Source organism: Chiloscyllium punctatum, chromosome 3 (genome assembly GCF_047496795.1).
Source record: "Chiloscyllium punctatum isolate Juve2018m chromosome 3, sChiPun1.3, whole genome shotgun sequence".
NCBI lineage: Eukaryota > Metazoa > Chordata > Chondrichthyes > Orectolobiformes > Hemiscylliidae > Chiloscyllium > Chiloscyllium punctatum.
The window spans coordinates 14,754,861-14,782,702 of NC_092741.1; the positions used below are offsets into that span (position 1 = coordinate 14,754,861).

General features: G+C 41.1%; 1 protein-coding gene across 1 annotated transcript in view; it reads left to right on the top strand.

Annotated features, from left to right (window-relative positions):
• The window catches only part of LOC140453953 (dynein axonemal heavy chain 8-like), a 1,210,036-nt gene that overhangs the window by 239,024 nt on the left and 943,170 nt on the right, over positions 1-27,842 (top strand). Inside the window, exon 17 of the mRNA XM_072548830.1 lies at positions 14,498-14,617. Coding sequence (XP_072404931.1) covers positions 14,498-14,617 — 120 coding nt within the window. The remainder of the gene's footprint in view (positions 1-14,497; positions 14,618-27,842) is intronic.

Here is a 27,842-nt window from a genome sequence, read left to right on the forward strand (position 1 = left end):
CCTCTCCCCTTCTGGTGTGAATGAAAAGAGTAAAAACTGTTTGAGAAGAAAAAAAATTATGAAGAAAAGACATCAGTCCACTGCATCAATGGACAACAATATGTTATCATTTCTGAAATCAAAGGAAGAATGAGAAACAATTTCAACTGCCCTTGTGATCTGGATTTTTGATCTTCAGAAAATGTTCTCCGTTTTTTTTTCCATTCGTAAGATCTGCCAAATCATCTGTCTTTTGTCCGTCTTAATTGTGATTTTGTCTTTGCAAATTTATTTTTTTTTAAAGGCATATAGTTGCCTTGTAGTAGATTAATAATCCTTTCTTTGACCATGTGTTAAAATTAGTTATTTTCACCTAGGGCAAAAGCTGGTATGAATTGCTTTTGTTCTGAATAATAGACAAATGGGTAATGGTGGTTGTCTAATTGGAATGTTATTTATTTTGTGAAGGCTTATGGAACAGTGGGGCATCATTTTCAGTGCAGTATTCCAAGTTAAGATGTGACAATTTGGAAAATCCAAAGGAAGTGTTCAAAAGCCTTTGTTCATCAAGCCTCAGCATGCGATACAGAGCTCAATCAGAACAGGCTGACGTTGAAGGCAAGGGATTGCCAAAATATGCAATAATAAAAATGGGATTTTATTGGCTATATATCAGTAGTAAGAAAAAAGTTGGAAATGCTTTTTATTAATTCCTGGGATGTGACCTTTGATGGCTGGCACAACATTTATTGCCCATCCCTAGTTGCCCTTTGAGAAGATAGTGAGGATCTGCCTTCTTGTGCTGCTGTAATCCATTTGGTGTAGTTATATCCAAATTGTTGTTAGGAATAGAATTCCAGGATTTTGATCCAGCAAATTTGAAGCAATTTCACAATATTTCCAATTCAGGGTGGTGAATCGATTGGCAGGAACATGCAGGTTGTAATGTTGCCCTTGTTCTCCTTGATAGCAATGATTGTGGTCTGGAATATGCTGTATACATAGCCTTCAAGTGTTTCTGCAGTGCATCTTACAGATGATGCACACTGCTGCAATTGTGCATTATGGTTGAAGGAGTGAATGTTTGTCTAAGTGGTACTAATCAAATGTTTGCCTTGGATGGTGCCAAATTTCTTAAGCATTGTTAAAGTTGCAGTCATCCAGGCAAATGGAGAATATTCCATTACGCTCCTGAAGACCATGAAACCTTCATCCCTCAGCAACTGAGTAAGAGTCACTGTCCGCTTCTCTTGCTTTTCCATTATTGCTACTGTAAATGTATTCTTAAAATGCCCAAATTTCTATTGCTATTTCACAGTCATCCTCTATTTTGTCACTGGAAGTACTAGTTACATCCACGCAGTCTTTGCTGTCAAAAGGGTGGCCATGCTAGACCTCCACCTCTGAGGAAGAAGCCAAGATGCTTCTGAAGTGAACCAGCAAGACTGCCTCATGTACCCACAACTTGCACAGATACTGACAAATTAGAGTCAAGAGCAGCTGCTGGTGTCACTACCACATCTCAGCAGCTAGTCCAATTTGCTGGTACTCAGAGGACTACCAAAGACCAGGCATGTATACAGCTGCAGGCAGAAGATGACTCCATTGTATCAGCCATTACAAGTAGATAAGGTGACAAAGAAGGCAAACAGCATCCTTGCCTTTATTGGTCTGGCTGCTTGATATAAAAGTTGGCCACATTTGGAGCACTAAGTAAGGTTCTGGTCGCTGCACTGTAGGAAGAATGTCAAGGTTTTAGAGAGGGTGCAGAAAAGGTTTGCTGTGGTGGTGCCTGGATTTGAGTGTAGTAACTATAAAGAGAGGTTTGACAAACTTGGATCATTTTTGCTACAACATTCGAGACTGACGGGCAACTTTATGGAAGTATCTAAAATTGAGATAGGCATAGCTAGGGTGGGTAGTTTGAGTGTCTTTCCCAGGGTGGAAATGTTAAATACTAGGGAGGTGTATGTTTAACATGAGAGGAGGAAATTTTAAATAAAATGTGCTAGGAAAGTTTTTTTTTCAGCATGTGGGAGGTACCTGGAATGCACTGCCAGGGGAGGTGGTCAAAACAGAAATGTTAGCAAAGTTTACAAGGCTTTTAGACAGACCCATGAACAGAGAATAGAGAGACACGGAACACGCGCAGGCAGATGAGATTAGTTTAGAACAGCACAATGGTGGGCCGAAAGGCCTGTTCCTCTGCTGTACTGTTCTATATACTATTAAGACTTCATCCAAATATAGAAGTAGACACAAGAGCAACAGTAGGTTTTGTGAAGGCACTGGCAAGTTGACTTGAATTTTAGAGGACTCTATCAATATTGTTTGTACCATGCAGGAATATGAGCATAAGTCTAACTTGATGATCAGGTGGCTGGCTGTCCAACATAATCAGTATCTGCTGAATATGTGGTGAAAGTGAGGACTGCAGGTGCTGGAAAAGCGCCACGCTAATCTGGAATCTGCTGAATATGTGCATAGACCTGCACTCCATTACTTCAGCTATTAATACTCAGCACCAACAAGGCAGCGACAGTGGGATAAGGAACTTTGAACTCACTCCTGGTACGCCTTCTACACCAGGAGATAGGATGGTGCCAATAGACACCAGCTGAGAGAAAGAATCTCACACAGGCCCTGCTAGTAGTCTCCTCACAAGACCACGCTTTTAACACCAATTGTATTTGCTACCCTAATGGTGTGGCAGCTCAAGTTGAGAAAGGTGAACTTGCATTTGAGGCAGGTCACATTCAGCATGCCTGGCACCTCTAACCACAAACACCCATGTCCTGCCCAAAACTCCAAGTCACCAGGCTCCACTAAGCATGTTGTCTCAACACTAGCTGCAGATTCCAGGACTGCACCTAGAGAAAGTAGGCGTTGGGGTGGAGCAGGGGGGAGTGGAAAAGAAGAAGGAAAGGGCAAGGAAGTCTATTTGAATCGGTGGTACCAGTGACACTTCATTTAATTTTCTTTATTACTTTTATAAATACATCTTCACTTTTCATCATCAGTTGTGTAAGGGCATGCCATTTTGCTACAATTACAATAATGGTGATATGGAGGCTAGCCTTTCTAAGTAGCACGCAATGTTCCTATCCAATTTGTAAGACAACTATTCTTTCCATAGCTCCCATAGCATAGAACATTGTTAGGATTGAATAAGTGACCATTCATGTTTTGAAAGTTTGCACCTAAACTTGTTTCTAAACTTAACATTTATGACACAGCATGAAATATATAGAAAGGCGAATGAGTTAAGCAGTATTAAAACATTGTACTCAGTAAATGATAGCTTTATGGAACTCGATTCCATGGAACAACATTCACCAGAAAGGATTTCCTTTGTTTGCTTTGGTGAACTTACCTGCGCTGTAGGATGCTGAAGATGTTTTCCTGTCTGGAGAGTGTTCTCAACATTTCAATGCTGTTTATCTAATGGATTCTCATCACCCATCCCAAAGCATTAGTGCATCTTCCAGTTGTCTGGAGAAGAAAAATTAAGCATCAAGTACCATCTTCGAATGGTACTGCTGTATGAATCTATGTTCTGACTTTAATGGAAATCTGATGTCAAGCCGCCAGCTTTGTCCTGAGTTGCAGATATGTGGATAGCAGCAAGACAGTAGTCACCTCTCTGGTAAGAGCATGGTGTCTCCAGCTCTCATTTCCTTGGCATTTCATGGAAGGCAAGTGATTGTGGCTCTCCTGCATTTTTGCTGCATCATGAGGGCATCTGTACTCATAAGTGCCACAATAGAGTTAGCTCCATATCATTTGCAGGTTGATGCTGATCCAGGGCTTGCAGACATATATATTCCCCATCTATTTGAGTAGCAGATCTTAATTCAGCACAGCTTCAATGGCTGACTTATACGTTACCTTAGAATCCTTACAGTGTGGAAACAGGTACTTCAGCCCAATAAGCCCACACTGAACCTCAGAAGAGTATCCCACCCAAACCTATTCCTCTATGTTTACCCCAGACTAATGCACCTATCCTACATATCCCTGAACATTATGGGCATTATAGCTTGGACAATTCACCTAGTCTGCACATATTTGGAATGTGGGTGGAAACCCATGCAGACACGGGGAGAATGCAAACTCCACACAGTCACCCAAGGCTGGAAGTGAACTCGGGGTCCTGGTGCTGTGAGACAGCAGTGCTAATCACCGAGCCACTATGCCATACCATAAGGAATAGTTCCAATGAATTGTGGGAAACTAAAGAGCTCCTCAGTAATGTGAACATTCAGGAGTCGCAATACACACAAATAAAATTTGAAATGTTCTCCAAACATGGGGACATTGGAGGCCCTTGACATTGAGGTCAGTGGGATACCTGTACATGGATGTTGCAGATTAATGCCCTAACTCAGATGTTGATTGCTCAGAGTGTTTAGTACTGTTATGGATCAGACTATAGTCATAGAGTCATAGAGTTGTACGACATGGAAACAGACCCTTCGGTCCAACACGTCCATGCCGACCAGATATCCCAACTCAATCTAGTCCCACCTGCCAGCACCTGGCCCTCTAAACCCTTCCTATTCATATACCCATCCAGATGCTTTTTAAATGCTGTAATTGTACTATCCTTCACCACTTCCTCTGGCAGCTCATTCCATACATGTACTACCCTCTGCCTGAAAACTTTGCTCCTTAGGTCTCTTTTATATCTTTACTGTCTCACCCTAAACCTATGCCCTCTAGTTCCAGGGAAAAGACTTTGTCTATTTATCCTATCCATGCCTCTCATGATTTTATAAACCTCTATAAGGTCACCCCTCAACCTCCGAAACTCCAGGGAAAACAGCCCTAGCCTATTCCACCTCTCCCGATAGCTCAAATTCTCCAACCCTGGCAACAGTCTTATCATTTTTTTCTGAACCCTTTCAAGTTTCACAACATCTTTTCGATAGGAAGGAAACCAGAATTGCACACAATATTCCAACAGCGGCCTAAACAATGTCCTGTACAGCCACAACATGACCTCCCAACTCCTGTACTCAATACTCTGACTAATAAAGGAAAGCATACCAAATGCCTTCTTCACTATTCTATGTACCTCTGACTAACCTGCACTCCAAGGCCTCTTTGTTTAGCAACAGTCCCTAGGACATTACGATTAAGTGTATAAGTCCTGCTAAGATTTGCTTTCCCAAAATGCAGCACCTCACATTTATCTAAATTAAACTCCATTTGCCACTTCTCAGCCCATTGGCGCATCTGATCAAGATCCCATTGTAATCTGAGGTAACCTTCTTCGTTGTCCACCACACCTCCAATTTTGGTGTCATCAGCAAACGTACTAACTATACCTCTTAAGTTCACATCAAAATCATTAATGTAAATGACAAAAAGTAGAGGACCCAGCACCGATCCTTGTGGCACTCCACTGGTCACAGGCCTTCAGTCTGAAAAACAACCCTCCACCTTCTGTCTTCTACCTTTGAACAAATTCTATATCCAAATGGCTAGTATTCCATGAGATCTAACCTTGCTCACCAGTCTCCCATGGGGAACCTTGTCAAATGCCTTACTGAAGTCCATATAGATCTGAACTACCGCTCTGCCCTCATCAATCCTCTTTGTTACCTCTTCCAAAAATTCAATCAAATTTGTGAAACATGATTTCCCAAGCGTAAAGACATGTTGTCTATCCCTAATTAGTCCTTGCCTTTCCAAATACATGTACATCCTGTCCTTCAGGATTCCCTCCAATAACCTCCCCACCAGCATTGTCAGGCTCACTTTTCTACAGTTCCCTGGCTTGTCCTTACCACCTTTCTTAAACAGTGGCACCACGTTAGCCGATCTCCAATCTTCTGGCACCTTACCTGTGACTATCGATTATGTAAATATCTTAGCAAGAGGCCCAGCAATCATTTCCTGAGCTTCCCACAGATAAGACCAAGGGATTTATCCATTTTTATGAGTTTCAAGATATCCAGCACTTCCTTCTCCGTAATATGGACATTTTTCAAGACATCACCATCTATTTCCCTACATTCTATATCCTCCATGTCCTTTTCCACATAAATACTGATCCAAAATTCTCATTTATTATCTGCCCCATGTCCTGTGGCTCTATGTAAAGGCCGCCTTGCTGATCTTTGAGGGGCCCTATTCTCTCCCTAGTTACCCTTTTGTCCTTAATGTATTTGTAAAAACTCTTTGGATTCTCCTTAATTCTATTTGCCAAAGCTATCTCATGTCCCCTTTTTGCCCTCCTGATTTCCCTCTTAAGTTTACTCGTACTGCCTTTATACACTAAGCATTCACTCGATCTATCCTGTCTATAGCTGACATACGCTTTCTTCTTTTTCTTAACCAAGACCTCAATTTCTTTAGTCATCCAACATTCCCTGTACCTACAAGCCTTTCCATTCACCCTAACAGGAATATACTGTCTCTGGACTCTCGTTATCTCATTTCTGAAGGCTTCCCATTTTCCAGTTGTCCCTTTACCTGCGAACATCTGCCCCCAATCAGCTTTTGAAAGTTCTTGCCTAATAATGTCAAAATTGGCCTTCCTCCAATTTAGAACTTCAACATGTAGATCTGATCTATTCTTTTCCATCACAATTTTAAAACTAGTCGAATTATGGTCGCTGGCCCCAAAGTGCTCCCCCACTGACACCTCAGTCACCTGCCCTGCCTTATTTCCCAAGAGTAGGTCAAGTTTTGCACCTTCTCAAATAGGTACATCCCACATTCTGAATCAGAAAATTTTCTTGTACACACTTAACAAATTCATCTCCATCTAAACCCTTAACACTATGGCAGTCCCAGTCTATGTTTGGAAAGTTAAAATCCCCTACCATAATTCCCCTATTATTCTTACAGATAACTAGGATCTCCTTACAAGCTTGTTTTTCAATTTCTCTCTGACTATTAGGGGGTCTATAATACAATCCCAATAAGATGATTATCCCTTTCTTATTTCTCAGTTCCACCCAAATAACCTCCCTGGATATATTTCTGGGAATATCCACCCTAAGTATACTTGACACTTTCAAAATATTTTAAATAGGTAGCCTAGACCCTGACTTGTTCTTGTTTTCACGATAGATGTGAAGTACGTGTTTCAGATATGATGCACTGGTCAAACAATTCAACGTTTAGCAAAATACAATTTATTTAAACACCATGGTTAATATACTAACAAAAGAAAGAAGAACTTAGAAAGCTTAACTATTGGAAAACCTAATCAAATAATAGATACAGTGCCTATTACTAATTAACTGTTCCAATATCGTAACGTCACATAAACACGTGCCTTGGCAAAAACGTAAATTCAGACACAGATTCTTATAAGGCAATTCTCCAATCTGAAGGGTGCAACGTCAAGAGAGATTTCAGAGAATGTAGCAGCTAGAATCATAGAATCCCTACAGTATGGAAACAAGTTGTTCAGCCCAACAAGTCCACACTGTCTCTCCAATGACTATCTCATCCAGATTCACCCCCCTACCTTATCCCTGTAACCCCATATTTCCCATGGTTAATTCACCTAACCTACACATCCCTGATCACTACAGGCAATTTAACATGACCAATCCATGAAACCTGCACTTCTTTGGACTGTGGGAGGAAACCAGAGAATCCAGAGAAAAACCCACACAGACACAGGGAGAATGTACAAACTCTACACAGACAATTACCCGAGGCTGAAATTGAACTCAGATCCCTGGTGCTGTGAGGCAACATTGCTAACCACTTAGCCACCATGCCACATTTGACCCAAACAGCTTCTTATTGCTGCAGTTAAAAAAAAAGCTAGAGAGTCTGATCTATGAGAATTGGCCTCTCCTCTTCCAATGTTACAATTATTTTGAAAAACACCTAAAGGCCTCCTCTGATTGTTGACAAAGGCCGTCTCCCATAACCACTTTGGCACCTCTACCTTTACAACCTCTCTTCAAAAAAAAATCCCAGGACAAAATAACCTTTCTAAAGTGACAGCATCATCACAGTACACATGTGATATGAGATTGTACATGTGACAGTAATAATGAGGATTTTGCCCAACCCCAACTCCTATAGTACCCAAGAACGACAGTGTTATGTATAGAATAACAGATTGGGTGTTTTATTGTTGGAGGTATGAAGTAAGCAGCTCCTGCACCTTCTGCAACTTATGGGACCTTGGACATGATTGATACTTTGGCAAGTTGGTAATTCTTTCCAGGACACAAAACATTGCTTGCGCCTCACAGTCATTAGTAGGGTTGATTTGTAACTTTACATGATATAATAACCCGTATTTGGGCCAGGACCTTTAGTTTACCCAGCATATCCATGAATGAGTTCCACGTATAGTATTCTGTGATGATAGATATCTTTCACTTGGATTGTATGAGTGTCTGTTAATTTTATTGCTCTTTGAAAGGTTTGAAATTGCACAAAGGTAAACACTCCTCCGTCAGAGAATGAACCAGTTGTTAACCACACCTTGTGTGGTGACAGCCACTTTCATTTCCATTGCTGTTATGGACCAGACCAGACATAGCCCCCATCACCACTTTTATATTTATTTAAAAACCAGTTAAGGTGCCTTTAATTCGTCAACCACTAGGCTTTTGTCAAAACACACTTCATTCTTACAAATTAGTTAAAATACAAAAAATTGGCATAACTTTATTGTGATGAAATACTTAACATGATAATGTATTCTTCAACCACTAATTATCAACTGTTCCAATATAGGCAGCATACCACAAACATATCCTTTGGCAAAAATACAATTCAGTAAAACATATGCTGCCTGTTTCCAGTTTGGAAGGAAAAAACAATTTGCCTCTATTGATTTTTAATAGGAAGCCTCAGTGACTAAGACTTCACTCTAGCAGCTGGAAACTCAAGCTTTCAGCTCAGCAGTCAGCAGAAGTCTTTTCAACTCACTGAACTCTAAATTAAAAGCCTCATGGATCCGTGTGAGCCCTGACCCCACCCACTCATGACTTTTTTTGTTTAATTTAAAAAAAACACTGAGTCACAACTCAGAAGTTGTTTACCAACTTCCTGTTTGAAGGAGGCATTTCAACACCACTGTGACAACATCCTTATACTAGAGGAACAACACAGAGCACCTCTCTTAAAGACATGGTACCGTCACGTTGTGCACATGCAATTTTGATGAAGATGGAAGACTATCGCAGTCATGCTTCATGAGAGTAGTGCTGAAAATGTGTTGCTGGAAAAGCGCAGCAGGTCAGGCAGCATCCAAGGAGCAGGAGAATCGATGTTTCGGGCATGAGCCCTTCTTTGGGGATGTAGAGGGAGGAAGAGAGCTTCTTCAAGGAAGGCGTCCTTGCAAGAGGATTCGCAGTAGGTTAAAATCTTCTAGGAGAAAGTGAGGACTGCAGATGTTGGAGATCAGAGCTGAAAATGTGTTGCTGGAAAAGCGCAGCAGGTCAGGCAGCATCCAAGGAACAGAAGAATTGACATTTTGGGCATGATTCCTGAAGAAGGGCTCATTGAGGTTTTGAAGAGATCACCAAGAAGATAGATGAAGGCAGAGTGATAGACATTGTTAACATGGATTGTAGCAAGGCTTTCGACATGCTTCCACATGTTAAACTGGTCAGTCAGATTAGATCATGTGGGATCCAGGGAGACTCGACAATTGGATACAAAATTTGACTCTCGGAGACAGAGGGTGGTGGTAGAGGATTGTTGTTCAGACTGGAGGTCTGTGACCAGCAAGGATCAGTATTGGGTCCACTATTGTTCTTAATTTATATAAATGATTTGAATGAGAATATAGAAGTCAGGGTTAGCAAGTTTGTAGATGACACCAAAATTGGTCATATATTGGTCAGTGAAGAAGGTTATTAAGGTGTCTTGAAGAACTGGGGCAGCTGGCTGAGGAATGGCAGATGGCATGTAATTTAGATAAATGTAATTTTGGGAAGACAAATCACGGCAGGACTTCCATTGTTAATGGTAGCGTCCTGGGAATATTGTCAACCAGAGAGAGACCCAGGAGGGCAGATACATAGTTCCTTGAAAGTGACGTCATAGATTGATAGGATGGTGAAGAAGGCATTTGGCATGTTTGGCTTCATCAGTCAGAGCACTGAGTACAGGAGTTTGGATGTCATGTTATGGCTGTACAAAATGTTGGTAAGGTGACATTTGGAGTGCAACGTACAATTCTGGTTGCCCAGCTTTAGGAAGGATATTATTAAATTGGAAAGGGTGCAAAATAGATTGACAGTGATGTAACCAAGGAGGCTTTGAGTTATAAGGAGAGGCTGTAAACGTTGGGACATTTTTCCCTGGAATCTATGAAGCTAAGGGGTGACTTTATAGAGGTTTGTAAAATCATGAGGGGTATAGATAAGGTGAATAGCCAAGGTTTTTTTCCCCAGGTAGAGGAGTCCAAAACTAGAGGGCATAGGTTGAAGGCAAGAGTGGAAATATTTAAAAGGGTCCTGAGAGGCATTTTCTTCATACAGAGTGTGGTGCGTATATGGAACAAGTTGCCCATCTAAGTGGTAGAGGCGAGTACAATTGCATTTAAAACATATTTGGACAGGTGCATGGATAAGAACGGTTTAGAGGGATATGGGCCAAATGTAGGCAAATGGTACTAGTTCAGTTTAGAATACATGGTTGGCATGGATGAGTTGAGCCGAAGAGTCTGTTTCTGTGCCGTAAGATTCTATGACTGATTCTATAGCTATGCCAAACATAGTAGTGCCCAATGCAGCCAACTAACCATATCCAAGCCCTTGGATGCTGTGCTGGTTCTGTTCTTAGAAAATAAGGCAGGCCAAGTGGAGAATGTCAGATTGGGCAAATAGTGATCATAATACATAAGGTTCAATATTAGGTTGGAAAAGGATTTTTTTTTAAATCAGTCAAGGATTATGATTACAGACTGGAAAAGGACAGATTTTATGAGTCTAAATGTTGAACTGGAGCAGGTTGATTAGAAAAGCGTTTTGGTGGATAAAACATCGAATGAGAAATGGGTGACTCACAACACAGAGCAACAGTTAGTAAGTTAGATAGATAGCCATGAGAAATAAACAGAGTCTATCCAGTGCTGGAATATCCTGGACATTTAAGGACATTGCTGAGAAAATAAGGAAGCAAAGGAGAAATATGATGCATATCAGAATGATAATAACAAAATAAATCAAGGAAAACTATCTTAAACACAGGAGAGAGACTACAAGTAAGATTAAGAAGACTATGAGGAAACGATGCCAGGATACACTAAAACAAATAGCATAACATTCTTCAAACATATTAATCCTTTAAGATTAGCGAAGGATAGAGCAGGGCCCCTAAGGAAAAAGCAGGATCAAGTTGATCAGCGAAGTAAAGAGTATGACAGGGGTAGGAAATGAATACATTGCTCTGTCTTTACCAAATTAGGAGATGGTGACAGTGGTCCAAATTGAAAATGTGGATGTCTAGCAACTGAACAGTATAGTGTTAGAATAAAGAAGAAGTTCTAAAAAGGCATCTTTGAAACAGGATTAGTTACAGGGGATGGGAGGCATTTCAAATGTGATATCATTGTTTAAGAAAGGGACAAAAAAAAAATCCAAGAACTTGCAGACCTGTCAGCTTGTCATCGATTGTCAAAAAACTGATGGAGGCTTTAATACAAGACATGATATGTAAGCAGTTAGAGAAAACTAAGTTAATACTAGACAGTCAATGCGGCTTTTTCAAAAGCAGATTACGTCTGACAAATTTAATTAAGTTCTTTGATAAGGTGACACAGGCAATGAAAGAGGGTAGGGCTATGGATATTGCATATTTAGACTTTCAGAAAGCATTTGATATAGTGCCAAATGGCAGTTTGGTTAGCAAATTTGAAATTTTCGGGATTGATGGGTACTTGGCAGCATGAATTAGAAAATGGCTAAAAGATAGGAAACAGAGGTGGTATAGATGGGCATTTCTCAGACAGGAGACAAGTTGAAAATAATTTTCCCCAGGGATCAGTGCTTTTCTGATTTATCAAAATATTTTGAAGTAGAGGGAAAAATTGCTAAATTTGCAGATGATACTAAACCAGGGAGGATAGTGAACGGTGAGGATGACACTGAGCAACTTTCGGGAGATATTGACAAGTTGGCCAAATGGGCAGTCAAGTGACAGATGAATTTCAATGCAGAGAAATGTGAGGTAATGCATTTTGGTAGAAGAAACATGGAGACACGATACAAGTTCAATGGTACAACTTTGCGCGGAGTATAGTAGTAGAGGAACCTCAGGGTTCAAGTGTATAATTCTCTGAAGGTAGCCAGGCAAGATGAAACAGTTGTGAAGAAGGCTTATAGGATCCTTCGGTTTATAAATGGAGGCATAGAGTTCAGAAAAGATTTACAAGGATGTTGCCAGAGTTGAAGTGTTTGAGCCATAAGGAGAGGCTGAATAGGCTAGGGCTATTTTCCCTGAATATCGGAGTCTGAGAAGTGACATGGATAGGGTGAGCAGCAAAGGTGTTTGCCCCATGGAAGGGTTTTCCAAAACTAGAGAGTATAGGTTGAAGGTGAAAGGGGAGGGATTTAAAAGAGAGCTAAGGGGCAACTTTTTCACACAGCGGGTGGTGCGTGTATGGAATGAGCTGCCAGAGTAAATGGTGGAGGCTGGAGCAATTACAACATTTAAAAGGCATCTAGATTGGTACATGAATAGGAAAGGTTTCGAGGGATATGGATCAAATACTGACAAATGGATTTAGATTAGAACATAGAACAATACAGCGCGTGCCCTGAAATATTGGTGTCTGCTGTCTAAGGTGGAAGCTTCAGAGAACAAGCTGGGATTGTGAGTTGCAAGGGACCTACTCTGACTTTCATGGTGGGAGTTATCGCCATCTAGTTTCTCTTCTGGAAAGACAGGGAAACGCATATCAATGAGGTGAGGCGAGGTATTAGTTGAATGCTAATGTATTCAAATAAGCTTATTGCCATTCAGTCGTGAAATTCTCATCATGCTGTTTTTAGATTAGATTACTTACAGTGTGGAAACAGGCCCTTCGGCCCAACAAGTCCACACCGCCCTGTCGAAGCGCAACCCACCCATACCCCTACATCTACCCCTTACCTAACACCACGGGCAATTTAGCATGGCCAATTCACCTGACCTGCACATCTTTGGACTGTGGGAGGAAACCGGAGCACCCGGAGGAAACCCACGCAGACACGGGGAGAATGTGTTCAAAACTTAATTGCAGGATTGAAGTTTTATTTGATATCAAGAATCTCATTTTTGCGAATCACGCCATGTTTTCTCAACTGAATCACTACTGTCCATGTTGTCCAGGAGTTGGGCAAATTCCACCCCACTTCCTGAATACTATGTACAGTTTTGGTCTCCATATTTAAGAAAGAATGCATATGAGATTCAAAGGAGGTCTAGAAAAAAAGGACAAAGAACACTATAAGGCAGGAACAGTCTCTTCAGCCCACAAAGCCTGTATCAATATATGACACCTTTCTAAATTAAAACTTTTTGCCTCTATGTGGCCTGCATCCCTTTATTCACTTCCCATTCATGTACCTGTCAAGATGCTTCTTAAAGTTTGCTATTGTATCTATTTCTACCACCTTCTCTGGCAGCATATTCCAGGCACCTTACCACCTGATGTGAAGAAAAAACATGCGTCTCACATCTCTTTTAAACTTTTCCCCCTTTTACCTTAAATGTATGTCCTCCAGTAATTCAACCCTGGGATAAATACTCCGACTATCCTTTCCACCCTTGCTTCTCATTATTTTGTAAACTTCTTTAAGGTTTATTCAGTTGATACCCGTTATGAGCAAGTTATCTTATGAGGATAGCTTCGATAGGCTGGGCTCGTTTCCACTGACATTTTGAGTGAGGAGTGATTTAATTGAAGGATGTTACATCCTAAATGGTCTTGACAAAGTGGAAGTGTACAGATTTTATCTTGTGAGTCAGTCTTAACTCATGGGCCTTTCAGAAAAATAAATAAGAAAATAATTCTGCCAGAGGTTTGTGAGACTTTGGAATCCTCTGCCTCAGAAGAAGGTAGAGGTGGGGTGATTGAACATTTTTAAGACAAAGACCAATAGTTTCTTGTTAAGCAGGGAAATCAAGGGTTATTGGGGAAAATGGGAATGGGAAATATAAACAGATGGTGTCAGATGAATGGCATATCAAGCTGAAGTGGCTGAATGCTCCTATTATGTATATTCACATATTCACCCATAAAGTTATAAAGGCTAGTGGGAGAGAGTAAGAGTATAGCATTGAGACAGAACACCAGCTATGATGTTGAATGGAGGAGCGGCCTGAATGGCCAAATCCTGCTCCTATTTTCTATGTTTTGTTTTTTTTCCTACTTTTATCAGTTTTCTCATCTGAAAAGGAACTATTTACCATAATTTGGCTTTCTCCATTTCAAGACTTGACACAATAGCTTACAAATTATACTGCTCATTTTATCTATGGTACTGTGTACTAATTTATGGCTGCCTTGTTCATTTTGTAATTCTGAATGTCTTTACAGCATTACCAGGCCTGTCGAGACAATCCACCACTTGCGAGAAACATGCCTCCTGTAGCTGGAAAGATATTATGGGTACGACAGCTCTTCAGACGCATATTTGAACCCATTGACTACTTCTATGTAAGTTGTCTTTATGTATAGCTTAAATAATGTTAGTATTCTAGTCAAAGAAAATATTATTATTGTTTACTATTTGACTTTATAATTCAGGGCTTTGAATTACATGCTTCTTGCAAACCCTTGCCATTGCTTTGCAGTAGAATGGTATGTTCTGTATCATTGTGCCCTGATATTAACCTCATCCAAAATCACAGGGAAGTTGGTGCACCATCTAGTATTTGGAGTTCCACCAGATAGAGCTATCAGAGATTACATCACAGTGGCAAGTTGTCAAGAAGGAGTTACCTGGAAGCCCTTAACATTACTGCTAAATTGCATAAAAATTTCATGATATCGGATTAAGCATGGCAAGGAAACCTCCTACTGACGTTCACAACCACTCCCTAGTCCCCTTTAGTTGATTGGAACTCCCGAATGTTGAATACTGTTTGGAAGAAGTATTGATTGGAGCAAAGGCACACAATGTATACTTGGTAAGGATTTCAATATCCATTCCCGAGAGCAGAACAGAAGCACTATCACTAGACTGACCAAGCTACATGAGCCCTGATGGCATATATAATAGAGTGGGTCTGTTTTAGATGCCCTTGCCCCCACTATTTAATTTAATACCCACTCTAATTCCCAATTTACGTGGTTTGCAAGAACACCATATCCCATTACAGTTCAGGTGTAGACTATCCCAACGGTACAGGTTGCACTTTTAGTGGTGCTTATGGCCAATGAACTAAAATGCAATTTTCCCACACCAGTCTTTCAAACATGTATTCATCTTTTGTTTACCTGGTGCCAATTTTCACATGACTGTGGTAATTGTTCAGAGATTATTATGTTTGATGTTCTACTTCTTAATTTGGTAATTTGCTTCTCATATTGGCTAACCACACATTTGTTTGGACTCACAATCTTTGCTGCAAAGAACAGTTTCAATTCCCCCTGTCTATGCTGTACCTTATTATCTTTACATTCCTTTTAGCTTCTCCAGCTTGAATGGCTTCCTGTACCACAGTGCCATGGTCATTTAACTCATCCAAACAAGCTAAGAGAACCTCAAACTAATTGGACAGTTACAGTGGCTGACAGTCCTGCACTCCTGTCCTCTGTGTCCCCATACCTGTCTCATTTGCAGTCACACCTACTGTTCCTGACCACTGATTGTATCAGAATATTCAGCCAAATAGGTGTGACTGTCTCCTGGTGAAAAGAATCTTGATAACATTCAGCCTCCCTGATGCACCACAGTGTCTGTATGTTAGCTTCCAGCTCACAAACTGAAGCTGCTCAAATGTAAGCACTTACTGTAAATATTATTGTCCTGGATCACAATGGTATTGTTGACCTCTTGAGTTCCCACATACTGTAGCTGCGGGATATGCAGAGGAGATTTACCAGGATGTTTCCTGAACTGGAGAGTTAGTCATGAAGAGAAATTAGACAGACTGGGATTGTTTTCCTCAGAGTAAAAGACATTGAGAGGGGATATGATTGAGATGTATAAAATTATGAGGGCCATAGACAGGAAGAAACCGTTCCACTTGATTGAACATTTAATGATTGGGGGCATATATTTAAGGTAAGGGGCAGAAGGTTTAGACAAGATGTGAGACAGAATATTTTCATCCAGCGGATGGTAGGAATCTGGAAATCGCTGCCTGGAAAGTTGGTAGGGACAGAAACTTCTGTAACATTGAAGAAGTATTTAGATGTGCACTTGCAATGTCAAGGCATACAAGGCTATGGACCAAGTGCTGGAAAAAGGATGACTCTGTGACACATCAACTGTACTGCAATTCTTAATGCATTTTTTGTTAATTATTTAGTTATGTCATTCATCTATATATATTGCATTTCATGTACCATATCAACTTCACATTCAAAGAGTATACTGTGTTAATATTTAAGAATAGAGTAGGCTTGAACCTGTTCACAATATTCATTAAACAGCCATTCTGTCTCCCCATAGTGCAAAGAACTGATTCCTACCAATCAGCTCTCCACTTTATATTGATGCCATGTCCAGCAGCCTTTTCAAATTTTGGTTTGTTTTGCAGCAGCAAATTTGGTATTCAACTGTAATCTATAATCTCATGATTTGGTATTTTGCTCAATCAACAATTTTCCATCAATCTAAGGGATTCACATTTTTTTCAAATGGAGTGCTGGTGAGTCTGTCAGGACAGAGCTGGCATAAATGACACATCAGCCTGGTGAAATAACAACACTGAAAGAAATACATACTTAACAGAGGAAATGGATCCAATCAATCGTGAATGATGACAAGCATTTAATCGGCTAACCTGAGGTGGAAGTTCCACTAACATCCACACTCTCAATGTTGGGGAGCTTAATATCAGTGCAAAAAAAAAACAAGCTAAGGAATTCTAACCACTTCAGTAAGAAATGCTGGTTGGGTGAGGCCAGAAATACTAATTACATGTTCACCATATTCTCCTTGCTCTTTTGTTCTATACCCACGCTAATCAAGCGCAGGGTCATGTATGATTATGAACTATTTTCTCTACATGTGCTGCCACCTTCAATAAGTTATTCATGTACACTTAGTTCCCTCTGCTCTAATGTCCAACTTAGAAATGAGCCTTTCCTTTATACTCTCATTCCATGTTTTTCATATCAAAATGAATAATTTCACATTTGTCTGCATTGAATTTCATCTGTCACCTGTGCCACCAACATCTCACCTACTTAACTATGTCCTTTTGAAATTCTATGCTGTTCTTCTCATATTTGAAAATACTCCAAATTTTCATATCATCTACAAAGTTTGGAATGACACTCTATACATCAATGAAGAAGTCGTTACTATATATCATAAAGAAAAATTAAGAAATTGAGAATATACAACTTCTTCCAGCCCCAAAAAAATCATTCATTTTCTACTATTGTTTGTTTCTTGTTATTCAACCAGTTCCACATTGATAGCTAATCCACCTAGTCTGCACAACTTTGGGCTATCGGAGGAAACCAGAGCACTTGCAGGAAACTCAGGCAAACACAGGGAGAATGTGCAAACTCCACACAGACAGTCACCTGAGGGTAGAACTGAACCCAGTCCCTGGCAATGTGAGGCAGCACTGTTAATCACTGAGCCACTGTATTGCCAGCTTGCAAATTGTGAAGCCACAAAATGGAGACTGCAAGGAAAATGGGCAGATGTGAACCAGAGTCCCGAAGGCTGTTTTGTCTGCCTGCTGTCGGGGTTAAGGACATCTCTTTGGGACTGGAGAAGAATTTGAGAGGAAGTGGAGGGAATTCATTAGTCGTTAATCACGAAGGCACCAACAGCATTGGGAGGAATAGAAAGGGGATATCGCTAAAAGAATTTAAACAGTTGGGAGCTAAATTAAAAAGCAGAACCTTTAAGATAATAATCTTTGTATTAAAGCTTGAGCCATGGGCAAACTGGCATGTTGTTAATAAATCTTCGAGGAGAAAGTGAGGACTGCAGATGCTGGAGATCAGAGCTGAAAATGTGTTGCTGGAAAAGCGCAGCAGGTCAGGCAGCATCCAAGGAACAGGAGAATCGATGTTTCGGGCATCATTCCTGAAGAAGGGCTGATGCCCGAAACGTCGATTCTCCTGTTCCTTGGATGCTGCCTGACCTGCTGCACTTTTCCAGCAACACATTTTCAGCTATGTTGTTAATAAAGTCAAGGAATTAAATGCACAGCTGTAGGGTCAACCAATAGGGGGAGAAGAGAGCTATCTGGTTGAATTGGCTTTACTTGGACTGTACTGAAATCAATAAATTGACAAATCAAATAACCAAGGCTATGGAGAAAGCTTTAAACTAATTAAAGGGTGGGGAGAAGGGAAATGTAGGATTACAAAACAAGAGCACCTGGCAGCATTAGAGGGCAGCTATTTGGAGAACGATGCCCAGAGTAAAATAGGTAGGACACAGTATACAAAGAAGAACAACAGTAAATAGCTGATGAAAATAATGACCCTTGAATGAGTGCAGCATTTAGAACAAAATAGATGAAATAATCACTCAAAAGCAGGCTAATGTGTAATATCTTATAGCGAGTACAGAGACATGACAGCAATGATATCAAGGCTGGGAACTGCATATTCAGGGGTATGTAACCTTTTGAAAGGACAGACAGGAAGGAAAGGCTGGTGGGGAAGCATTGTTGGTACAGGATGGTGTAAGTACGATTGTAAGAAATGATCTTGAATCTGAAAATGTAGAAAATATAGGTGAAGGTATGAAATAAAAATGGAAAGATGACACTGGTAGGAATAGTATGTCAGGGCTGTTGTTGCACACTTATAGTGTCCCTACTTCTGAGCCAGGAGGCCCGGGTTCAAGTTCCATCTGCTTCAGATATGCATAGTGATGTAAAACTTCTCTCAACAGATTGATTAGAGAGAAAAACAAATCTATAGACCCCCGAACTAGTTTTGTGGTGTGTTATGACATGGGGTAAACACTCCTGCTTATTTTACAGCAGCAGCACAGAAAAGATTTATCCCGTGTAGTAATCTGTGAAAAGTTGAGAGGACAATAACTATTAAAGTTAAAAAAAACTTTATTTCTTAAATATAACAGAGAATAATTAACTAACAACTATTTACAACTCCTTCCTCCAACCTATCTTTTACCTTCCCCACCTACAATACTAATACTACAATACTACAATACAATAAAACCCCCAGTTAAGATGTACAAAACAAAACTTCGTATCTCAAAACAGGCAGCTTTCAGTTTTCTCTGAGTTCCTGTCTTCTTGGGAATTCTGCTTCACTGGTTACTGATTGATAAAGGGGTCTTTGAGAGAGCTATTTTTCGGGCAGAATTTTTACTGGTGCTGGTGGCTTGGCAGTTCTCCTCTCAACGATTCGATTTTCCTAGGTCTTATATCCCCCCCCCACCCCAAAAGCATCGGATTGTGTTATTGGCTTATAAGATTGTCAATATACTAAATTCAAACTGGATTGGAATTTGGTATTTTTCAGGATATAATTTAAACAGATTGGCCTCATTCGAATCTGTTTTGTCATTTCCAGGCAACCAGCTACCCTAGCTACCCCAGTAGCTGGAGCACGTTACATTGCATCTTGTTGAGATCACTTGGTGCCATCACTGCTAGCTTTTAACTCTCTCAAAGGTTAAGTACACCCACATCTTCATAGCAGGTGGGACAGTAGAATAAATCAGGAGATAATAAAATGTATATAACAAAGGCAGTACATTAATCATGGGTGATTTAAATCTTAATATAGATTGGGATAGTCAGATTGGCAGAGAAAGCTATTAGGAAGGATTGATAAAGCATATTTACAACAGTTTCCTAGAGCAATATGTGGTGGATCAAACTAGGGAACAGGCTCTTTTGGATCTGGTGATGTATAATGCGGCAGGTTTGATATATAATGTCACAGTAAAAGAGTCCCCTAATATCATTGAATTCACTGTGCGTCTGCATGGAGATCCTCCCACAATCTAAAAATGTGCAGGTTAGGTGAATTGACTGTGCTAAATTGCCTATAGTGTTCAGGGATGTGTAGGTCAGGTGAATTAGTCAGGGGTAAATGTAGAGTTAATAAGGTAGGGGAATGGATTTGGGTGGGTTACTCTTCGGAGGGTCAGTATAGACTGGTTGGGCCAAATGGCTTGTTGCCACACTAGAGGGATTCTATGATTCTATGAATGAGGGTATAACTGGTTGGTGTGAACTGGAAAAGGAGTTTGCCAGCAATGACAGTTGAGGAACAATGGCAGTTGCTTAAGAAAACAGTACATGACTCACAGTAAAGAATATTCAATGAGTAAAACAGATTCAAGGAAGTGAATTGGCCAACCATGGTTAACCAGGGAAGTAAAGGGATAACATTAGATTTAAAAAAAACACAATGTGGCAAAGCTTAGTTGTCAGCCAGAGGTTTGGGAAAGTTTTAAAAACCAACAATTAACAAACAGAATATTGGAGAAACTAAACTTGGACCGTTAACTTGCAAGTAATTTCAAGATGGGCAGCAGGAGGTTCTTTAACTACATGAAAGAGGAAATGAGAAGCCAAAGTGATCTTACATGCCTTGGAAAACGAGACTGCAGAAATATTAAAAAGGGACTAGGAAATGTTAGGGCAAGTGAATAAATACTTTGCATCAGTCTTTCCAATAGAAGGTACAAATAGCATACCAACATTGCTGAATATTGAAGGAGCAAAATGAGGATAGGAAATAATACAATAACTATCACTGGTGAAAAAAGTGCTAAAGAAATGAACGGGTCTGAAGACCAATATGTCCCTTAGACCTGATAGGATATAGTGGATAAGTGGGTGTACTGGTAATAATCTTCCAGGAATCCTTAGATTTTGGAAAAATTCCAGAGGATTGGAAAACTGGCAATGTAACATTGTGTCATAGAGATATGCAGTATAGAACCAGACCCTTCGGTCCAACTCATCCAGATATCCTGAATAAATCTAGTTCTATTTGCCAGCATTTGGCCCATATCCCTCTAAACCCTTCCTATTCATATACCCATCCAGGTGCCTTTTAAATTATGTAATTGTACCAGTCTCCACCACTTCCTCTGGCAGCTTATTCCATATACACACTTTCCTCTGTGTGAAAATTTTGTCCCTTTGGTCCCTTTTATATCTTTCATCTCACTTTAAACCTCAGCCCTCCAGTTTTGGACTCCCCACCCTGGGGAAAAGACCTTGTCAATTCACCCTATCCATGCCCTTCATGATTTTATAAACCCATATAAGGTCACCCCTCAGCCTCCTTCACTCCAGGGAAAATAGTGCCAGTCTATTCAGTCTCTCCCTGTAGCTCAAACCCACCAACCCTGGCAATATCATTGTAAATTTTTTCTGTATCCTTTCAATTTTCACAACATCTTGCTGTTAGCAGGGAGACCAGAATTACACCCAGTATTCCAATAGTGGCCTAACCAATATCCTAACAGCCACAATATGATCTCCCGACTTCTATACTCAATGCACTGACCAATAAAGGTTTGCGTACCAAATGGCTTCTTCACTATCCTATCTACTTGTGACTCTACTTTCAAGGAACTGTGAAATGCACTCCAAGGTTTATTTTTTCAGCAACATCTTTATTTGTAAAGAGAAGGAGACAAAAGAAAACAATTAACAAGTAGATCAGTTAGTTTAATGTTTATTATTGGGAAAGTATTAGAATGTATTGATAAAGATATACTAGCAGAGCATTTAGAAATACATAGCTTGATCAAACAGAGTCAACACATAGAGAAGGGGAAATTTTGCCTGACAAATGTGCCAGAATTTTTTGAGAACTGTGACGATGCTGTCCCTTTTGTTCTTAGTTTTTTTAAGAGACGTCATAAAGGCAGAGGTGCTGAAATGTCTGGAAAACCCCTAACTTAACAATGGCAGGAAATTGGCCAGTTCCGCAGTTCAGTTCAGTTCTCCCAGTTCCACTTTTTTCTAGTTTGGTTTAATTTTAGCAGAGAAGCTGCTGATAGCAGGTCAGAAGTGCTGTAGTGGAGAAAGATTCTAAGCTTCAGCACATGGTTCCTGACTGGCTTTCTCTCTGAAATCTCTTCGGAAGTTGTTTCCTCCTGCAAGAACCTGAATTTGAATTTGCCTTTTGCCAAGGGGTGTGTTTATGGGATGTTACAAGAATTGGAACCACTCTTTCGTTAAATTGCAATATTGAGTCGGTTGTGTTTTCAAATAATTAAGTTATTTTAAATTCAGTTTTCTTTTGTTCATGTTTCAATGTAGTGTTTAAACAAATCATATTTACTTAAAGCTGAGTGGTTTGACCAGGTGCATCACACCTAGAATATCCACTTCATATCTGCCTTTAAAATAAGATAAATTAGGGTTTAGGCTACCTTTTCCAATGTTTTCACGGGTTTTGCCCTGGTCCATTACATACTGAGGGCTTTTGTCAGGATTTATTCTGTAGTTTCAATTTGGGACTAGTGTTGTTGAACTCAAAGGCGGTGAGTGGTTAAGTGTTTGTATCTTTTGTTCCGGGTGTTGAATTTGGTTGGTTCAAACAGTGTTTGGTGTGGTAATGGTTCTTTCAGTTACTGCAAGTTTTCTGGGGGTGAAAGGTTGTGGGGTTTTACAAAAGGTGAGCAAGGCAAAGCTGCTGGATTTGGCAAACAAGCTGGAGTTGGGATTACCTTCATCCATGAGAAAAGGAGCGACAATTACAGCAATAGTTTGGCATTTAAATTTGTTGGAAACACTAACTGAATCCTTGAAAATGGCTAAAACTTTGTTGAAAATGAAGCAGCTTGAGTAGAGGCAAAAGAAAAATAAAGATAAAAATAAATGAAATGGTTTGAATTACGATTAAAAGCAGAGGGAAGAGATAAAAAAGGAATAACTTGCCCTGGCAGAACAAAAAGAAAAGGACCGAATCGCTTTAGCAGAAGGAAAAAAAAGGAGGGGAAGACCCTGGCTGAAGGAAGGGGGAAAGAGAGAAATGAAAGGCAGAAAGGCGAGATGAAAGGGAGAAAGAGAGAGGGTTTGAATTTCATAAATTGGCACTTAGACAGGAAAGTCAGCTTAAAAGGATGGAGATGAAGGTAGAAGGTAGGCTTAGTGAGGATGAGCAAACCCATTGTACCAAAGCTGAAAATGTGTTGCTGGAAAAGCGCAGCAGGTCAGGCAGCATCCAAGGAGCAGGAGAATCGACGTTTCGGGCATGAGGCCTTCTTCAGGAATGAGGAAAGTGTGCCCAGCAGGCTAAGGTAAAAGGTAGGTAGGAGGGACTTGTGGGAGGGGCGTTGGAAATGCGATAGGTGGAAGGAGGTTAAGGTGAGGGTGATAGGCCAGAGTGGGGGTGGGGGCGGAGAGATCAGAAAGAAGATTGCAGGTTAGGAAGGTGGTGCTGAGTTTGAGGGTTGGGACTGAGACAAGGTGGGGGGAGGGAAAATGAGGAAACTGGAGAAATCTGAGTTCATCCCTTGTGGTTGGAGGGTTCCTAGGCAGAAGATGAGGCGCTCTTCCTCCAGCCTTCGTGTTTCTATGATCTGGCGATGGAGGGGTCCAAAGGCCTGCATGTCCTTGGTGGAGTGGGAGGGGGAGTTGAAGTGTTGAACCACGGGGTGGTTGGGTTGGTTGGTTGGTCCGGGTGTCCCAGAGGTCTTCTCTAAAACATTCCGCAAGTAGGCGGCCTGTCTCCCCAATATAGAGGAGGCCACATCTATCACCCTCACCTTAACCGCCTTCCACCTATCGAATTTCCAACGCCCTTCCCTACCTTTTATCTTAGCCTGCTGGGCACACTTTCCTGATTCCTGAAGAAGGGCTCATGCCTGAAACGTCGATTCTCCTGCTCCTTGGATGCTGCCTGACCCGCTGCGCTTTTCCAGCAACACATTTTCAGCTCTGATATCCAGCATCTGCAGTCCTCTCTTTCTCCTAACCACTGAGCCACCATTCAAATGGACGAGAATAGAATAGTGTAGGTTAGATGGGCTTCATATTGGATGCACAGGTCGGCGCAACATCGAGGGCCAAAGGGCCTGTACTGTGCTGTAATGTTCAATTTTCTGTCTTCTTAGCTGGGAAATACTAACCTAATTATACGTGATGTAGACAGAGGAAATGCTGTTCCAATCAAGCAACATCCTTGTAAACTTACCTTCTAAAGTTGGCACAGGCTCAAAAAGAGGTTGAATGCAAGCTCCAAGACAACATAATCTAATTGAGTTGCAGTGACTGGAGCTTATCCATAGTAATGGTTCCAAAACCAGATGGTACCCAATGGTTATGTGTAGACTATTGCAAAGTGAATGCAGTCACAAAGTCTGATTCATATCCGATTCCATGTTTGGAAGACTGTATTGAAAAGGTGGGTCAGGCAGCATATATTTCTAAATTGGACTTAGGTACCTTTATCTGAAAGAGCGAAGACAGTTTCTTCTTTTGTAACAGTGAATGGTCTGTATCAATTTAAAGTCATGCCATTTGATATGAAAAATGCGTCAGCTGCATTTCAATAGAGTCATTTCTGGATTACCCAATTGTGTAGTATACATGAATGATCTGGTGATTTTTAGTCACACATAGAAGGAACATTTGCAGCATTTATTAGAATTATTCGATCGACTTCGGGAGGCAGGTTTCTCAATAAACCTGTCTAAGAGTCAATTTGCTAAAGCCCAAGTCACCTTCCCTGGCTATGTTATTGGATATGGACAGATGGCCACACAGAATATGAAAACAAAGGTTACTGGGGAGTTCCCCATACTATCGATGAAGAGAGCAGTGCTATGATTTCTGGGATTGAGTGAGTTTTATCAAGAATTCGTACTGAACTTTAGCAGCACGGCTGCTCCACTCTTTGAATTACTGATGAAATGCAGGAAATTGCAGTGGACAGCAGACTATCAAAAGCCTGAAAGCTGTATTAATCACTGCCCCAGTGCTAGCCACACCAAAGCCATTCAAGGTATCTATCGATGCAAGTGATGTGGGTGTCTGTGCTATTATCTTACAAGAAGACAACAATAAGATAGAAAGGCCTATTGGTTATTACTCCAGGAAATTGAATGTTCATCACCAGAAATATTTAACAGTTGAGAAGCAGACTTTGAACTTGCTGTTGGTGTTACAACATTTCAACATTTATGCTGTCTGTAATGTGTCTGAGATATCATTTCCACTGATTACAACCCATTGAATTTTGTGGATAAATTTAAGGACAAAACTTCCCGACAGTTTAGTTTGGGTTTGTCTTTCCACCCTGCCCCCTGTAAAAACGCCATCCCATATTCCCAATTCCTTCGCCTTCGCCGCATCTGCTCCCAGGAGGACCAATTCCAATACCAAACAACCCAGATGGCCTCCTTCTTCAGACCGCAATTTCCCATCAGACGTGGTTGATGATGCTCTCCACCGCATCTCCTCCACTTCCCGCTCCTCTGCCCTTGAACCCGGCCCCTCCAATTGACACCAGGACAGAACCCCACTAGTTCTCACCTACCACCCCACCAACCTCCAGATACATCGGATCATCCTTCGTCAGTTCCGCCACCTCCAAATAGACCCCACCACCAAGGACATATTTCCCTCTCCACCCCTATCAGCGTTCCAGAAAGACCACTCCCTCCGTGACTCTCTTGTCAGATCCACACCCCCACCAACCCAACCTCCACTCCCGGCACCTTCCCCTGCAACCGCAAAATATGCAAAACGTTCGCCCACACCTCCCCCCTCACTTCTCTCCAAGGCCCCAAGGGTTCCTTCCATATCCATCAGAAATTCACCTGCACCTCCACACACATCATTTACTGCATCCGCTGCACCCGATGTGGCCTCCTATACATTGGAGAGACAGGCCGCCTACTTGCGGAACATTTCAGAGAACACCTCTTGGACACCCGCACCAACCAACCCAACCGCCCTGTGGCTGAACACTTTAACTCCCCCTCCCACTCCACCAACGATATGCAGGTCCTTGGCCTCCTCCATCACCAGATTCTGGATTAGTGGTCCTGGAAGAGCACAGCAGTTCAGGCAGCATCCAAGCCATGGCAACACGACGCCTGGAGGAAGAGCCCCTCATCTTCTGCCTAGGAACCCTCCAACCACAAGGGATGAATGCAGATTTCTCTAGCTTCCTCATTTCCCCTCCCCCCACCTTGTCTCAGTCCCAACCCTCAGACTCAGCACTGCCTTCTTGACCTGCAATCTTCTTCCCGACCTGTCCGCCCCCACCCCCTCTCTGGCCTATCACCCTCACCTTAACGTCCTTCCACCTATCGCATTCCCAACGCCCCTCCCCCAAGTCCCTCCTCCCTATCTTTTATCTTAGCCTGCTTGGCACACCCTCCTCATTCCTGAAGAAGGGCTTATGCCCGAAACATCGATTCTCCTTCTCCTTTGATGCTGTCTGACCTGCTGCGCTTTTCCAGCAACATATTTTTAAGCTCTGATCCCCAGCATCTGCAGTCCTCACTTTCTCCTTGTTACAGCGAATCAGTTTGAAAATTATACATGTGGCAGAATGAGAAGACATAATTATCAATGCATTGTCAAGACTTAGATGAATAAATGGAAGCATTTGGTAGCAATAGTAAACAAACTGAGCTAGAATACAGTATTGCATGTTTGCATGGTTATAGTCAATTTAATATATATATAGTAGTGTGCTAACAGAGTAACAATAAAAGGTTTAAAATGAAGCCGTCTTTGCATATTGGTGATTCACTTTTGTTAATGGGGAGGTGTGATGGTGCTGCTCCTTGAGCAAGGTTATTTTGTCCTTGGTTTTGTTTTTAAAGAGATGTCATAAAGGCAGAGGTGCCGAAATGTCTGGAAAGAACCTAGCTTAGCAATGGCAGGGAAGTGGCCAGTTCTCCCAGTTCAGGTTTTTCTAGTTTAGTTTTAACAGAGAAGCTGCAGTTAGCCGGTCAGAATCTGCTGCAGTGCAGAAAGGCTCCAAGCTTCAGCAGATGGTTCTTGACTTGCCTTCTCTCTAAAATCTCTTTGGGAGTTGTTTTCTCCTGCCTGCATGAATTTGAGTTTAAATTTGCCTTTTACCAAGGGGTGTGTTTATGAAATGTTACGAGATTTGGAACAGCTCTTAATTTAAGTTGCTGTGTCGAGTCAGTTAGGTTTTCAAATAATTATTATTCTAAACTCTGTTTTCTTTTGTTTGTGTTACAACTGTGGTGTTTAAATAAACTGTTTGCTTAAAGCTGAGTGGTTTGACCAGCTGCATCACACCTGGAATATCTGCTTCACATTTGCCTTTAAAATAAGAAAAGTTAGGGACTGGGCTACCTTTGAAATGTTTTGAGGGGGTCAAGTCTGTCCATAACAGGACATTGCAAAGGGAATAGATGTAGGCGAAGCACTGGATTTGATATATTTCATATTCAGAAAGTACTTGCTAAGGTACTGCACATTAGGGTTCTTAATAAGACAAGAATCCCTGGTGCTGCAGGTACTATTTTAGCATGAATAGAGGATTGGCCAACAAAGAGAGTTGTGATAATGAGGGTGTTTTCAAGATGATAACCCGTAACCTGTACCTCATGGGGTGCCACAGGGAACAGTGTTGAAGCCACAATTATTTACAATGTATATTAATGACTTGGCTTAGGAATGAGCATGTACTATAGCCAAGTTTGCAGATGTTACAAAAATAGCTTTGAAGACAAGTGATGAGGATTACACAAATAATTTGCAGAGAGATATAGACAGGTTAAGTAATTGGGCAAAAACTTGGCCAA